The sequence below is a fragment of the Takifugu flavidus genome, chromosome 5 (genome assembly GCF_003711565.1).
Source record: "Takifugu flavidus isolate HTHZ2018 chromosome 5, ASM371156v2, whole genome shotgun sequence".
In the NCBI taxonomy this organism is placed as follows: Eukaryota; Metazoa; Chordata; class Actinopteri; order Tetraodontiformes; family Tetraodontidae; genus Takifugu; species Takifugu flavidus.
The window spans coordinates 12,078,514-12,094,516 of NC_079524.1; the positions used below are offsets into that span (position 1 = coordinate 12,078,514).

At 43.7% G+C, this 16,003-nt stretch overlaps 3 protein-coding genes across 4 annotated transcripts; all 3 read left to right on the forward strand.

Annotated features, from left to right (window-relative positions):
* Positions 1-7,897: 7,897 nt before the first annotated feature.
* On the forward strand, positions 7,898-9,539 carry LOC130525820 (natterin-3-like). Its single transcript, XM_057033023.1, has 3 exons — positions 7,898-8,048; positions 8,192-8,285; positions 8,400-9,539. The coding sequence occupies exons 2-3, from the start codon at positions 8,192-8,194 to the stop codon at positions 9,482-9,484; spliced, it is 1,179 nt and encodes a 392-aa protein (XP_056889003.1). The 5' UTR covers positions 7,898-8,048; the 3' UTR covers positions 9,485-9,539.
* Positions 9,540-11,300: 1,761 nt separating this feature from the next.
* LOC130526196 (natterin-3-like) lies at positions 11,301-13,345 on the forward strand. Its single transcript, XM_057033644.1, has 3 exons — positions 11,301-11,531; positions 11,883-11,991; positions 12,214-13,345. The coding sequence occupies exons 2-3, from the start codon at positions 11,886-11,888 to the stop codon at positions 13,305-13,307; spliced, it is 1,200 nt and encodes a 399-aa protein (XP_056889624.1). The 5' UTR covers positions 11,301-11,531; positions 11,883-11,885; the 3' UTR covers positions 13,308-13,345.
* A 339-nt stretch (positions 13,346-13,684) lies between these two features.
* ptrh1 (peptidyl-tRNA hydrolase 1 homolog) lies at positions 13,685-16,003 on the forward strand. Of its 2 annotated transcripts, none has more exons than XM_057033645.1 (5): positions 13,685-14,289; positions 14,586-14,802; positions 14,914-15,013; positions 15,179-15,224; positions 15,383-16,003. In XM_057033645.1, exons 1-5 carry the CDS (start codon positions 14,110-14,112, stop codon positions 15,653-15,655), a joined length of 816 nt encoding a protein of 271 aa, XP_056889625.1. In that variant the 5' UTR covers positions 13,685-14,109; the 3' UTR covers positions 15,656-16,003. The 2 variants fall into 2 exon arrangements, with proteins under 2 accessions (XP_056889625.1, XP_056889626.1); XM_057033646.1 differs by having other exon boundaries at positions 13,686-14,289; positions 15,386-16,003.

Sequence of the window (16,003 nt, forward strand, 5' to 3'; positions counted from 1 at the left end):
ATTTCCCCCCATATCTCCAGCAGCAGTCGTCCTGCACTTCCTGCTGCTTCCACAGGAAACCAAAAATCTGAGTTCATGATCGAACACCTTTACGCAATCAAGCGATATGAAGTGTCTTTATCTGATCCAAAGGGTCTGTTGCTCTTTGTTGCTGCTGCAACAATGATGAGGACACAGACTTCCTCCTCAGTTTTGGTCAAACCTAAATCTTTGTTCAGGCACTCACCTGAGATTGCGAATATTGCGTGTTTGAAATGAGTTGAGGAAGGAGGGATGAGGAATTGTTTCAGGGCTGTCCAGCAGGGAGGACACATGTGCACAGAGAGGGTGGTCACAGCTTCTCTCCTAATGCCATCTGCAGTTTACATGTTAAATAACCAATAGATGTTAAGATGAGCTGAGAAACTACTCTGAGAAAATCTGTGAATATTGAATGGTGTTAATGAGCTGAGGTTAAGGAGACGGTCCAGAAATCAATCAGCCGTCTTCCTCTTCCAATATATCATCATCACCAATTCTGTACGATTCCCTAACAAATCTTCCCAGCTCAAAGAGTAATGAGCTAACTAATGAGCTCCCCCCTCATTAACGAAGGACTAAAATACATGCAAAAATACCCAGGTGGGGTTTCCGGCAATGGAGGACGTCTCGTCTTCATCATTGGATGTTTTCATCTAACTGCAAAGCAGCTTCTGACTTCATCCTTTGCTCATCAACAGCTTCTACAGAACATCATCACATCATTACATTAACGCTTCGTCTGAACACTTTGCTTAGAGAGCAAATCTACGACCATCGGCTCTGTCTGGTAGCGCTCTGCCGCTCCATAATAACGCTCGATAACACAAAGTGGGTCTCGACGTGAGTCACCCAGTCAGCATCGATCCCAAATGAGGACGATAGAGGGGTTTACAGGGGGTGCACATGGGAAGGTCACACAGCATGTCAGGCAAAGAACTGCAGGGTCGTGGAGGATCAGGTGGTTAAACCTGCAATGGGCAGGAACAGGTCTCAGATTTAGAGCCCAGATCAGATAGAGGTTTTGTTAATAGGATTATTCTGAATTAAATTCAGCTGTCAGAGGATCTGTTGATAGAATAACCAGAGGATGAGTTCCACCTGCAGCAATCAACAGAGAACTGCATAGAACCCCATAAAATGTCCCTAACTTAGTTAAAAACAAGTAAATGTTAGATCATTTAGTCTTGAAATGAAGGGAGGGAAATCTGAGGGCCATCGATCAAACCAGAGATGTATTTGTCGTACAGATCATTTTCTTGGCCTGTAGAGTTCCACCCAGCAGGAGGGAACATGGATGGTTCCTTCCAGTTGGGTTCACAGGCCTGTCATGACCGGCGGGATGCTGGCTGTGACACGTGTCGCTCCTGTCATGTTCAGCAGGCTGCGACTGATCTGAGCTCTCATTCTCTCAGTCACAACATCATCCAAACTGCATGTTTACGTCTCCCTCTGGATTCCTACACAAACCCCAGCGTCACCACGACGACAGTCTTCAACGCTTTCTGCTTTCTTACTTAAAAGTGACATATTTACACATGTTTAGCAGACACCGTGGCTCTTTTGTCTGATATGCTAATGCTAAGCCATTCTTGCTGAAATATACTCCTAAATGTAATGCAATCTTCAGATTTTCATCAAGACAGGCTTCTTTTTATGCCGAGAATAATAAATACTAATAAAAACACTGCTAAATGCAAAGCAAGAGTACTTGTTTTGCAAAATGGCTCCATAAATTGTTAATTTATGGTCCAGAGACCTTTTAGGTTTGGAGCGCACTGCGCCTGTCAGGACTCTACACAGTCTTTTTAAGAGGCAGATAACCCCTGCTGCTAAAGTGGTCCCCTTTAGCCAGAATATTTTCAGGGAAAAGCTCCTTCAGTGCAGACATAAACAGCGACCCCGCTGTGTTTTTCCTGTCACCGGTTAGAACCGGTTGTGCAGAAATCAATGAAGATGGTGATAAATTTCCTGCTTTGCTTGAACCTTATCATTTAGCTGTTAGTAACTACAGTTCCACCAATTGGTACATTTCCACAACAGTTTCACTACACGATGGAAAATCTCCTCTACTTCTGACCCCCGATGGTACCAAAATGAGCAAATGAAGGTTGTATCTGCCGATGCCCTCAGATGGTGTCTGAACTTTTCTCACTGCTTTCTGGGCGTCTCCTCCTCCAGCTGCGCGAAATTAGAACCGACTTCCTCTGCGAACTGGCCTGTCAGCTTCCAAGTGTCTCCTGTTTCTTCTATTATTTAGTCTAGGGATTCCAGTGTAAGAGGAGCCTCCATTTGTCTGCGGGAGCCTGTAGCACCCAGCAGCTCTGTTATCATTTCATCAGAATTCAGGTTCTCTGTGGGAAAAAAAAGCCTCATCTGGAGTGAGGCTCCTCGGTGTTGTCATGGGCTCCTATGAATGGGGCAAAGTGAAAAAGATATGCTGAATTAGCCCTCCGTAGCTTTCCCACCAAACCCAAATGTTTGTCAAATATATAGAGGTCTCCTCACGTTACGGCTTGTGATGTCAGCGTGTCACTTTGCACCGTAACCCTGCGTCACTGGCCGGTCTGGGCGGCCTTGAACACAGTCTGGAACTGTTCATACAGCCGTCTGATCGGGGACGCTGCGCAAACAGGCTCTCGTCTCCAGACAAAACAGAGGAAAGAATCTGTGTTGTTACGGTTGTCAAACACGGGCTTCTGTCCCAAGATTTGCTCCCAGTGGTTGAGGTTTGTAATGCAATTTTAGGAGATCAATTACCTCCCCTCAGGGTGTTAGCTTTGCAGACATAAAGCTGACAAGTCAGGGTTTAAAGCTTTTCCAAGAGCACCTCTTTCATCCATTTGAGCTCTTTAATAATTGGCTAGACTATTAAATATGTGTGTGGCATAGCCGCCATCATCTCTTCTTGTTGTACAAACGCTGAGAATAAGAAATTTCTAACTGACTCCACTTGTTGATCAAGATTTTTTATTTTAAAAGAATCCTACCAATTAGTTCTGGATCATCAGGTGTTACAGAGCTTTGTTTGCCTTCAGCTCCAACTGATCCCGTAATCAGCCCCTCCTGTCCCCTTCATGCCCCCTCTCGTGCCACGCCCCTACCATCCCATTTAAAAGGGGCCCATCTTCCAAAGTCACATTTTTATGTGTTTTGCTCCAGCTCTGTTCACCCTGGAGACTCACATCTTCCTTGTGCTCTGTTCTTATGAGGCCTAAAATATTATTATATATGTGGCATAACTTTAAACATTAGATGAGATTTCACCTGTTTTAACTGCTGAATGAGTCATAAATGAAAGAAGGGAAACACAGAATTGACTATTTCATTTGCTAGATATTAGCTCCCGATGCTAACAATGGTCAAACAGTGGGGTGAGATGCCTCATGCTGGCCAGATAGTTGCTAGTTGCTAATTTTAAACACCACTTGGCTGCAGACTTCTTACCGAGGATGCAACAAAGAAAAAGCCCAACTTTTAAAATTCCTTGGTGCATGAGAATCCAAAGTAAATTCTAACATTAGGGAGCAGATTAAGTGCTTCTACATGTATTTTTCAAAGAGTAAACAACTGGAATTCAAAATTATATGAGAAACTTTTTCTTTTTTCTTTAAATTAGGGAGCCTCTCCATAAATCACTGAACTGTGCAAAATGCAACCAAACGGAACAACGCTCTGGTCTTAACTGGGGCTCCCTCTGTCTTTCAAGAATGTACCAGAAGAATGTCACAGAGACAATCTCTGCAGCATGATATACCAGGTTAAAAGTTGCTCGTCATAGATTGATCGACCTCCAGTAGTTTTTCTGTGCCTCTGAAGCCAGCGGACTTCAACGTATTCATTGAACATATCACATCCAAGACACCTGCTCTGCTCCTTTAGTGCCAACAGCATTATTAATAATGAAACACAAAGATCTCTATTTGATGGGTTGTGTCCTCTTTAGTGCTCTGACCCCTTTTATAGAAAGGAAAAATGGCTTTTTCAGAAACTATTGCAGCCCATCTCCACTGAAGTGCATGGAGAACATCTCTTTCTGCAGAGGCTTTTATTGGATAAGAGCACACGACCTTCAGTGTGCCCTCATAAACCAGCAGAGCTCATACAGCTCAGATCTCTGGACTCGGAAAATGTGTTCAACCTAAACCTGATTTATGTTAATTGCTACATTGAAGCAAAGGGGTGGTTTGGAACACAAACGTCCTGACAGTTGCTGTGGTGACCGTGTCCACGAGCCCCCAACTGGCTGTGCTTGGATCCCAGCCTCTGGGATGTGGAACGGCACGAAGTATGACAGTGTTGGAAAAGTCCAGGAAAGCACGAAGGTTAAAAACTCTCCTGGAGACAAGTGAGGTCGAACTATTAAGTTATGCAAATGAGCTCCAGGTGGGAAAGAAGCAAGTGTTCATGCAGAACGATGGGGGCTGCATTAAAAATGAAGGTCGAGGAAACAGCTTCAGCACTCACACAATTCTAGATGTTCACGTTACCACCGTCTCATCTAAGTTTAAATGTGGACCACATTCTGTCTTATGTGAACGACTCATTTACATTTGATCCTTAATAGAAATCAGAAACTTTTCCAAAGGATAAATCTTCTTTCATGTAAAATGAAGCAAACCTGCTGGTAAACAAGGATTTGTTTTGTTCTTTTTACCAGGAGCCATTTGGTATCATCTTGGAATTGAGATTATTTGCCTTGTCCTTGTGTGTCCTGAGCTGTGCGTCAGTAGGTAAAACTATCAATACCCAACAGTTGATTAGTAGCTGATTCTTTTGTTTGCCGTAGCACCAATCTGCCTGACTCACAATGGAAACCCCGCCTCTTTTAACTGGACACATTCCAGCGCAACACTGATCTTGGTGATGAGTCTCCTGGTGAGTCATGGACGGAAGTTTGGATGGAGGAAAGTTCCTCCAATGACACTGAGTCCAAGCTCCCAACTGTCATTCTGAATGTGGTCCTGTATGTTGATGAATATTCATCCCTGCTATTAGCATACTGTTCAGAATATTAGCATAGCCATGACATAAACATCAGGGTGAGGGGAGCAGATGAATCATAGGGCACACGGAGAGGGAGTGGGCAGATTGGGCCTGGAGGGGACAGCAGGTTAGCATTCATTATTTCACAAACCGAGTCACGGAAGACAGGGGCGGGCCTGACAGGGTCTGGATAGAACAGATTTAGAGGAGGATGTAGTCATGTGGGGCAGTTTGGGCTTTAGTGTTGGCAGCAGGAAGCATAATTAGAATCTACGTCTACACCTGATCTCCAGAATGGAAAGGAGCATCTGTTTAACACCTGTGGGGGACTTAAAATGATGATGCAGAAAGCACTTATGGTCCTCCGGTTATAGTTATCACACCCGGGGGAGCAAATGGCATCATGCTGCCTTGAGATGCCAGGTAAGATGAGCCTCTGAAATGCAAAATGTGCTCAAAGAAAAAGCTGATGCATTTTTCATGGCGAGCAGCTCTGCTCCTATGACAATGAGCACTCGCTGTGTGCTGCCTCTCACCCGGGTGGGTCAGCAACACACATTTGGCCCCGCAGCACAGGTAATGTAAATATTATAAGGAGATGGTGCTGCTTAAAGACATACTGGTGATGAATTAGCTTCTATATGTCAGCAGACACAAACCCTGCGTGACTATCAACAGAGAGGCCAAGACTCAGACGCGTGCAAGACGATGTTTGTGCCTTAAACCCTGAGTTTAGTCACCGAGGATGAGCCCCCCCCCCCCTCCAACCTCCAGCTTTTCCGGACACAACTGATGCCACGTGATAGACGCCATAATGACAGTAATATCTCGCTTCACAGTAAAAAGGGTTTTATGTTAATAAAACTGTTTAATTGTGAAAGGTTTATAAGGATCTATGGGATATTTGATTGTTTATGAATTCACAGAAGATGATGGCGTCCACCCATTTGTCCTCATGCGTGTCAGTGACAGAAAATGAGTTACCTCCTAGAAAAGTGGCTTCAGGCGAAGCGTTAATGTCAGTGTGCCATTAAAACAGTCACAGCCTGCTAACTCAGCTGGCTTTTAACGAGCTTTCAGCCTGATCGTCATCACCCTGAGCACCGCCGTCCATTCAGCCCAGTCAGAACAGCGTGCTCTGACAGGGGCCTTTGAGGGCACACCCAAGTCCAGCCTGGCCAAAACCACGTGCTAGTGCCTGTATGACCTTCCACCATCTCCACAGCAGCTCTCCAGCACAAATAATGTTGGATCATCTACTTTCATCAACAACAGCCACACCCGAGCTGATAGATCGGACCTATTTTATGTTTTCACACCATTAGACTCACTTTAAAATAAATTATTAATGTACCTCAAAGCAATTAATGACCGACAGCACCAATAGATAACAGCACCATTGTATTTAATTTGTCCTGGAAGCAGCAGTGTGAGCAGCTCCACATCACTCAGGTTTAGAGAAGCAGCGTAACTGAGTGCATATGTGTGCCGGACAACGAGACACAGATATAGATAGATAAATGGAAAGAGAAGGTAAAGATGGAGTCTATGTTTTATTTATATCTGGTTAAAAGCCAGGAAGAGATGCAGTAAAACTGCTGGACAGGACAGCCCTGCATCCTTGTATGTGTCTCTCATAGCTCTGATTATTATTTAAATTAATCAATACCATTTTCTCTCTTTTTTTAGTTACTGTTTCTAAAATTACTGGACAGTGAAACTAAAAGATATTATTACAAAGATAGTATGTAAGCCAGGCTTTTTATAATAGCATTTCTGTCCCACACGGACATTTTGTCTCTCTTAATCGGACAAAAAAGATTTAAAAATTTACATGACACGACTTAATTTCTATAGTCCATTGCCGCCCTCTGTTGGTTTTATATGTGAACCGCAATCTGAGCAGATCATAAGTTCAAAAAAAGTTCAACTTACTAATAAAGTTGAGGAACAACTTTTGATGGCTGATTTAAAGTTTTTTTTATATATATATATATAATAAAATGTATGACATTTGATGGCAGTCAGGGGTAATTATCGCCACAAATAAAATCATTTGGGTTTTTACACTGATGTTATGAAGAATAAAAAGAATAAAAGAAAATAATAAAAATAATTTGAATTAAAGCCCGTCAGACATGACGTAGCAGTGATTTCTCCTGTAGTGGCCACTATGAATGTAAGGGTTAAACGTCTATGTCAGTGTAATGTCTTAAATGCCCAGAAGGTGTCAGTAAATACTTCCAGATTAAGTCCTCGATCATCCTGGAAGAACTTTGATCGTCCAAATGTTTTTAATACACCGAAAACAACCCGTCCTTATAAAGCTGTTCTTTTAAATTAACCCACTCACGATGCAGCCTGAGATCCATCTGTGAGCTCCAGATAATCATTACTTTCTATATTCAGCTCACTTTTGCTTTTAGACATCTCGATTGACTCCTCAATTTTAGGTCTGTCAGCAGCTTGATTGAAGTGTTGCAGCAATGGCATGATGCACCGAAGGTCATTGATATCTGAGTCAAAAGGACAAATGGCTGATAGCCTAAATGGTTACTCATTAATAATCTTTAATCTTATCTATATTTATCTCCCCTCTTTTTCTAAAGGTGCTATTATCCACATCGATGTTCAGATATGTTTTCATCATGTGTGATTTGTTTTCACTATCATTTTCCCTAATTCCGTCTCATAAAGCCCGACTGAACATTTTTAGTCAGAATGTTACCTTTGTTTTCCAGTCAGGATGGAATTCTTCATCAGCTCATCAGCTCACCAGTGCTGGAACAACACGTCCAAAATAATATATAACTATGAAAGGAGTGAAGAGTTTAGGAGTTTAACAGTACACATGGACCCAGTCTGACATGTATCCTAATTTTTGTGGGGAAGTTGAAGCAGGAATTCTGTCCGTCAGCTCCTGCACCAGCCTCTGTTTCTGACAGAAAATGCACTGTCAACTCAACTTTATGGTTCTGCCATAAACCCGTGTATATAAGCCATGAGGAGGGAGGCTGCAGACTCAGCTGGGAGCGACTGTAACGGTGAGTGTTGTTCTTCAATCAATCAGACACGGACAATCGATTTAATCCGACTATTATTAAACTGCAGTAATATTGATTAAAGCCTTTTTTTCTTGAGAGTTGCATGTCGATGCAGAAGTCTTGAACACAGTTTCTGCCCCCAGATGAAGCTGACGGCGTTGACGCTGCTGGCCCTCCTGGCTCTGTCCTCAGCCAGTCTGCAGGACATTGTGAAGAAGAGCTCACAGTACCGAAAAGGTACAAAAGGATTTAAACTCTATCCAACAGGCCAACTCTTGAATCTTTGTGGATTTCTTTGTGTTTTCTTGTAACATTTGTTGTGATTTAACCTAATTTTTCCCTTGGGGGCAGTCTCCATCCTGAACCCTGAGCGGGAGGACGTGGTGCCTACACTGGGTAACGCCGTGGTCTCGGCTCCACTGACTCCCATCGAACTGAGTCAGCAGCAGGACCTGATTTCCTCCAACATTTTCGGCGATAATGTAAACCTGGAGTGGCTGACCTGGAACGGCACTCTGCCCAACGGAGCCGTGTCCATCTACAACAGCTACACTGAACGCACCGACTATGTCTGCAAGTACAAGTGCGAGGCCGGTTTCTACAACCCAAAATTGGGCCCGTACTGCCGCTACCCCTATGGTGACCGTGAGTACTACGCCCCCGAGTTCCAGATCCTGGCCAACAAAGACAACTTTGAGTTCTTGGAATGGAAGGAAGGTTCCTATGGTTCGGTGCCACAGCATTCAGTCAGGACCTGTGCAGGTGTTGGCATCTACGTTGGGAAGAACAAGTACGGCCTGGGGAAGGTCGTTCCTCAGTTTGAAGCCTTCTTCCTCCCCTGGGAAGGTGATGAGTACTGGTACAAGAAATACCAGGTTCTCTCCATCAACAGGGATGCCTACACGCAGCACATCAGTGATGTCAAGTACGCCATCGATGAGGCCGCCATCTTCCAGTATCCCCCAGAGACCATGCGCATCTCTGGCATCACCAACAACGAGTGCCAGGCTGTGGTGAAGACGGTTACCATCACAAAGACCACAGAGGTGGAGACCACCTGGAACATCGGCCGAACCACCATGTTGGGCATCACCGGAAGCATCACAGCGAAGATCCCGCTCCTCGGCTCAGGCGGCATTGAGATGAGTGCCGAGAAGACCCTCCAGTTCTCCAGAGGAACCACCATGGTGGAGTCACTCAGCCACTCCGTGTCCGTGGAGCTCACTGTCCCCCCAAACCACACCTGCAAGGTCCGAATGGAAGGACGCAAGATGAAGGCAGACATCCCCTACACAGCTCGCCTCAGTCGCACCTACCGCAATGGAGAGACCCAGTGGACCACCGTCACTGGCACATATGACGGCGTCCAGATCGGGGAAGTCCGGGCTGTTGTGGACCGCTGCGAAGCAGTGGTCGATGCCAAGCCTTGCCCCTGATTAACGACAAACCTGAACCTGAGCAAATCTGTGCCAAATAAAAGATTAACGCAAATGTGGTGTGTGGAAACTTTGTCTTGTCGGCCAGTGGCCAAAAGCAAACACATGATGTACAGGATAAAAATATACACAAACATATAACGGCTCTAAAGAGCTTACGCTCCTATTTCAGTGTGACATAAAATACAAATAAATGCACCAAATGACACCAAATATATGCCTGAATGAATAAATCCAGGAAAATAGAAGAAAATGGACCATAATTTAGATGAGATTTCTCTAGTAGTGCTATTAATATTTCCCCTTTAAGTAAATATAGACCCAAACAGTTCCTGTGAGTCCATATCTGTCAACAATGTGAACCTGAAACTGGAGGGCACTCAGAATTTCTGCTGACACTTCTCCCAGTGGACCCAGTCGAATGAGTTTCAATTCAAATGTTCTGGTCTGGATGATTTTGAATTTAGTCGACACTCATTTAATCTCTCAATCGGTTCAGGAGACGTTTTATGCATCTATGTCAATGATGCTAACAAACGGTCTTAATCCACTAGCCCAGGTGGGGGGGGCAGCACGTGACCCCTGGAGGTCTGAGCGACGCCCCTCAAGTACTTGTGAAACAGAGCAGGGACCCTGAGAAGACACAATGATCCTGATCTGTGTAACTGGGAATGAGTCAATATTTAAAGGGATATTTAGTCTTGTTTTCTTATTTCCGTTCATGTGTAAATGTCTGACAGAAGATGGATGGATTCACAACAAGGACCTTTTGTCTGCCTCCCTTCACACATTCAGCAAATTTTACAGTCAGAGCAAATAATCAGGCTGTAAATCAGGATGAATTGCTTTTTGTCACCCTTGCTGCGTTTAGAGGAATAAAATAACAAAGGCCACTAACTGCCTTCAGACTGTGAATTTGTTCACAGTCTGAAGGCAGAAGCAGCTGCAGGCAGTGACAGCACAGTTCCAGCATAAATGACCTTTACTCATCCGCGTTCACAGAGTCCTCATTCAATATAAAATAAATAAATTGATAATAAGGGTCAGTCTGCCTCAAGGACGCACACACACAGATGGCCATGACATCAGCGAATCTCAATGACAGCTCTGTGTGTCTTCTTCTTTGGTTTAATCTCAGCAGCCAGCAATATTACACAACTAAGACCTTCCAAATCAATCAGCCACTATTACAGGAGATCTAATCGCTATGTTCCAGGCCGATCTTATCTGCAGTATCTTGTCATCTGTGGAGAAAGAGCAGTATGGCACTTTGGACATCATGCGGTCCTCTATCAGCCTGCAGATACAGGACGCTGAATCCAAACAAATTCACTTATGAAGCACGTCCAACGGTGTCAATAAGTGGGGTCAATAAAGAGTCTTATCGGTATCTGGGTGGACGTCCTACACTCATCCAGCAGCAGGAGGACATCTTCATGTCAAGGACAAAGGCAGTGGGAACTCTTACCTAACCGTCTAACTGAAGGTCTCCCCGCAACTTAACCAAATTAGAAGTAATAGATTTTAGAGAGTCTGACCTGACCTGTTTCTCCTGATGTTTAGAAAAGCGACAAACAATCCAATCAAAATAATTCAGATAATTAAAGGACAGTCAAACAGAATTGAATGAATGTTATCTGTCCATCCATCCGTCCATCCATCATCCATCCATCCATCCATCCATCATCCATTCATCCATCATCCATCCATCCCCCATTTTTGCTGTGTTAAACACATTTCCATATTACTGCCAGGCTGTGACATAATCCAGGGTCAGGGTTCAGGTGATTGGCTCACAGGAATTAGGATGATGTGGTCATACTATCCACTTCTAAAAATAATTAATATAACTGGAATAAAAATCGTTTTATTGTATTGATTCACGTATGGGATTTTCTTTTTGTCATGAATTCATGGACTGGAGCTTTGCGTCAACAGCCGAGCCACAGTTTCCTTTCCTGTTTATTGCAGGCAATAATTCAGGAGGGAGGTTTTAAAGCTCAGCCCTCCTGTGCAGACGGCGTCACAGCCGGAGGAACCTGTTGAGGTAAAAACTTTGTTTTCTGAGGGTCTGACATTAAATATAATCATCATTAAACATTACATACAGAGTTACCCACACGTATTAATTAATTACTCCGTTAATCGTTGCATACAAGGCCAAATGTTTTTATATAATATTTATTTAATTTCTCTGGTAGCTACAGGTTTCTCTGTTGTTCCTTTTGTTGTAAAGTGGAGCTCATAGGTTGATCCTTGTTCATTGAACAGGTGCTGTTTTTTATTGGCGACTCAGCACTATCAAGTCGTTATTTTATTTGTATTTGCTGGTACACTCTGCTGCACTCTTCATGCATGTTCATCTCTCTCTCTCTCTCGTTCTCTCTCTCTCACTCAGACAATGTGGCGCATCGCTGTCACCTTAGTGGCGCTGCAGCTCTTCAAACCAGCACTGCAGGCTGACCCGTCAGTCCTCTACCAGCTGCAGCAGGTCCAAGAAAAACCCAGTGAGTTTCATTATTGTACTACAAATGCCTAAATATAGAGCTGATATAGATGAGGACGTGTTCCAGCTGGACAGCCAGTGTTGACGTTTGAGTTTTACATGCTTACAAGTTATTTATTTATCTATATGTTTATTTTTTATTGTCTTTTTTATTTATGCTCTAAAGCATTAGAGCTGTGTTTTATAGAAGGCTTTCCTGTCTCCTCTCTGTCTCATTGTGTAGAGCCACGACTCAACCCCAGTCTGAAAGATGTGGTCCCATCCAGGGAGGTCAGCAAACCTCCCATAGATGGCCAGACTCCAGAAACTGATGCGAGCGTACACTCCTCGCCGATGTTCAGTGAACACACTAACCTCAAGTGGGTCACATGGAATGGGTCCCTCCCGAATGGCGCCGTGGCCATCTTCAATGGCTACACTGAGCGAACCGACTACGTTTGCAAAGTCAACTGTGAGGCTGGTTTCTACACTCCCAGCAAAGGGAACTTCTGCAGGTACCCATATGCAGACAAAGAGTACGCATCCTCCAAGTTTGAGATGCTGGTCAATGTGGACCACTTTGAGTTCCTGATGTGGGTGGAAGATTCATATGGGTCAGTGCCCAGTTATGCTATCAAAACCTGCGCCAATGTGGACATCTATGTGGGCAAGAACAAGTATGGCCTTGGCAAAGTGGTCACTCGACACGAGGCCTTCTTCCTTCCCTGGGAGGGCGATGAGTACTGGTACAAAAAATATCAAGTCCTGGCAATCAACAGGGACTCCTACAGCCAGCACATATCCCATGTAGAGTACGCCATTGACCAGATGAAGCTGTTCCATCATCCTCCAGAGGCCCTGAAACTCGCCAAAGTCACCAACCTGGAGTGCAGTTCTGTGGAGAAGACTGTCACGCTGGAGAAGATCAGCACAGTGGAGAAAACCTGGGACATTGGCAGAGAGACGCGCAACGGCTCCGTTTCCACCATGACAGCCAAAGTGCCCATCCTCGGCCCAGGGACGGTGGACTTCAGCAAGGAGCACACGGTCACCTTCTCAGAGGGGACCAAGATGGTGGAGTCACTTAGCCACTCTGTCTCTGTGGAACTTAAGGTCCCACCCAACCATTCCTGTGCTGTGAGGATGGAGGGAAGAAAGATGACTGCAGACCTTCCATTCACCGCGAGGCTGAGCAGGACCAACCATAATGGAGACACCCACTGGACGTATGTCACCGGCACCTACGATGGCGTGAACGTTGGCGAGGTCAACGCTGTGGTGGAGCGATGTCAGCCAGTGACTGATGCTGCTCCCTGTCCAACAGCTGAGAAATTATAATTAATATCTCCAAATAAAATCTAAATCTAAGCCTCTAATTGTATTGTGTCATTTTAATTTATCAAGTTCATAATTAATCTTTCAGAGAAAATTGAGTTTTATACAAAATTCCCATGTTTGTATTTTTTTCTCTGAAAGATTCTAAGACCTGAAAGTAATATTTTGCAAACAATTACTATTTATTAGTGACTCCTGCGTTCCAAGTCAACGTCACTTCGTAAATAAAGGGTCAAAATAAGCCTATTATGTTCTGAATTATTAAAATTTATTTGATGGTTCTGTCGAAAGCAAATATATGAAATCTAAAAATTGGGTGAAAATATTGCAGCTTGCCGTTGCACATCCGCACCGTTGGGGGTCGTTGTGGCCCCACAAAGCAGGAAGTGACTTCTTCGCACTTTCACTGTCGTGACAACAAAAGTAGTAGCTCGTGTGAGTTCAAAATTAACTTGATTTTCCTTTGATCTAATTATTTTAGCGGGATGTGTGTTTGCACCCTTGTGCTTTTTAGTCTGTACCTCATTTATTTTATTGAAAGTGATAAGGGAGCAAATCAGCCTCGCTGAAGTTACCCTTTCATAGATCCGATTGAATTGTTAGTTAATACTCACAGTTGCAGTATATTTAATATCAACAGTTTAATTTATATCAGTTTGTGAATAAAGACAGGTGAAATAGGTTTAGTACAACATAACTGGTAGACAAAATTGCTCTAGTGACACAATGCCCGTCAAACACAGCTGCTTCTCTGAATCCATGTAAAATTATTTCAAATTTAACACCAGTAGAATCGGATTACTTCATGACCCGATTGAATAAATTACCTACGTTGCGTCAATTCTTATCAGTATTTTGTAAGAAACTGTTTGTCGAGATGCGAAGACTTTTAACACGGGTAATAAACCGAGTTTTGCTGAGTAAGGTGTTTACGCCAGCGATGGGCTCTGAAGCGGAAATAAACACACAAGGCCGCCGGAAACTGGTAAGTTTGCATTTAAATAAACCTGAATGATAAAACTACGCACAAGTTTAAATAACAAGTGAATTTGTATAATGTACTGCTTCAAATATAGCTTTTCTATGTGACATTATTGGTAAACTACTGTGTTCCACACCATTCCTGTAACAGAGCCGCTCTCACCAGTACATCAGTACCATCCGTACTGGGCAGGGCTGATGTCATTCTCACTTGTCACTTGTAGAATTTACGGAATACTCCATCTACATTGCTGTCCCCTGTTGTTACATCTTGTAAATGTGCTTGTGGTGGTGTGAGAGGTGGTGGGACTGGGTAACCCAAGGATGGAGGGTACCAGGCACAGCGTTGGCATGGCAGTCCTCAGCGCGTTCGCCGCTCGTCTCGGTGTGGCAGATCGTTGGCGTGGTGACAAGCACGTGTCTGGTGAGGTCATTGTGTCTGAAGTACACACGGGTGTGGTGCTGCTCCGTCCTAGGCTCCTGATGAACATCAACGGGGTGTCAGTGGCCAAAGCCGGTGAGGTCACCATCCACATTCTTGCCTGACCGGTTGCACATTATTGGGGCTTTTTATACTTTTTGAACTTCTGTTATACTGCAGTTGATGAAAGTAACTTTGTTTTTCTAGCGGCCAAATACCAAATCAAGCCAGAAGATATTGTGCTGGTACATGACGAGCTGGACAAACCTCTGGGGAAAATCTCTATTAAACGTGGAGGAAGCGCCAGGTTGTTTTTTCAGGTTTTAATCATCCCAACTTTATTTCATACCACAGTTTTGTTGCCTTAGTTAATCTATTGATTTACAACTTTAGATGAAATATGAAGTATTTGTGACAAATTGAGGTGAAATAAATGATTGTATAAAAGATTGCCAAACATTATTGTTTGCAGAGGACATAATGGAGTTCGCTCTTGTATCGACTGTCTCCAGACTGATGTGAGTGAAAAAGCTGTAGCACATTCATTTATAAATAAGATTACAGGAAAAACTATTCTGAGGAACATCTAAATGATTTAAGCAGTGAAATAATCAGCAAATAAACTAAAATGTGTTTGGAAAAAACATGGAGGGAAGATGACGCTAATTTGAATCAGCAGGTAATGCCAAGACTCCGGGTTGGGATTGGACGGCCGGCCGGGAAAACCTCAGTGGAACGTCACGTTTTGGGTCGCTTTGCATCCGAAGAGAAGAAAGTCCTGGACTCTGTTCTGGTCCAGAGCGTGGACCTGCTCCTCTCTGAACTCTTTTTGCTGGACTCCCAAAAGGAGTCCCCCTCATCACCAGCAGGGGGCAGAAACGCAGCATCGAGCAGGAAAGAGAAGAAATGTTCGGCTTCCCTAGCTGCAGATTCTGCTGCTCAGAGCTGAAGCTTCTCAGGCTGAGATGCATGAAGAGAACTTTCATTCTGACTGTATTTATTTTCTGTGATCGAAGGTAATAAAGATAATGCATCCCTATCTTGTTAAATAAGCAGAATCAAGAAACCATTGTGTCTGATGCACTTTAAGGGATCCAACAAATCTGATTTGTCACTAATACAGATTTATCTGGATGTGAGCGATTTGTATGTGCAAACATGGTGTGACAAAAATTATTTAGGCCTGATTTTAAGCTGATTCGGCCTTAAATGATCTGTTTATTTGAAGTTTGTTCCAGTCCCTGTTTTGCTTGCTAGAAAGAAAATTTTGCTGTTTTTTAAACCCACTACAACAGAA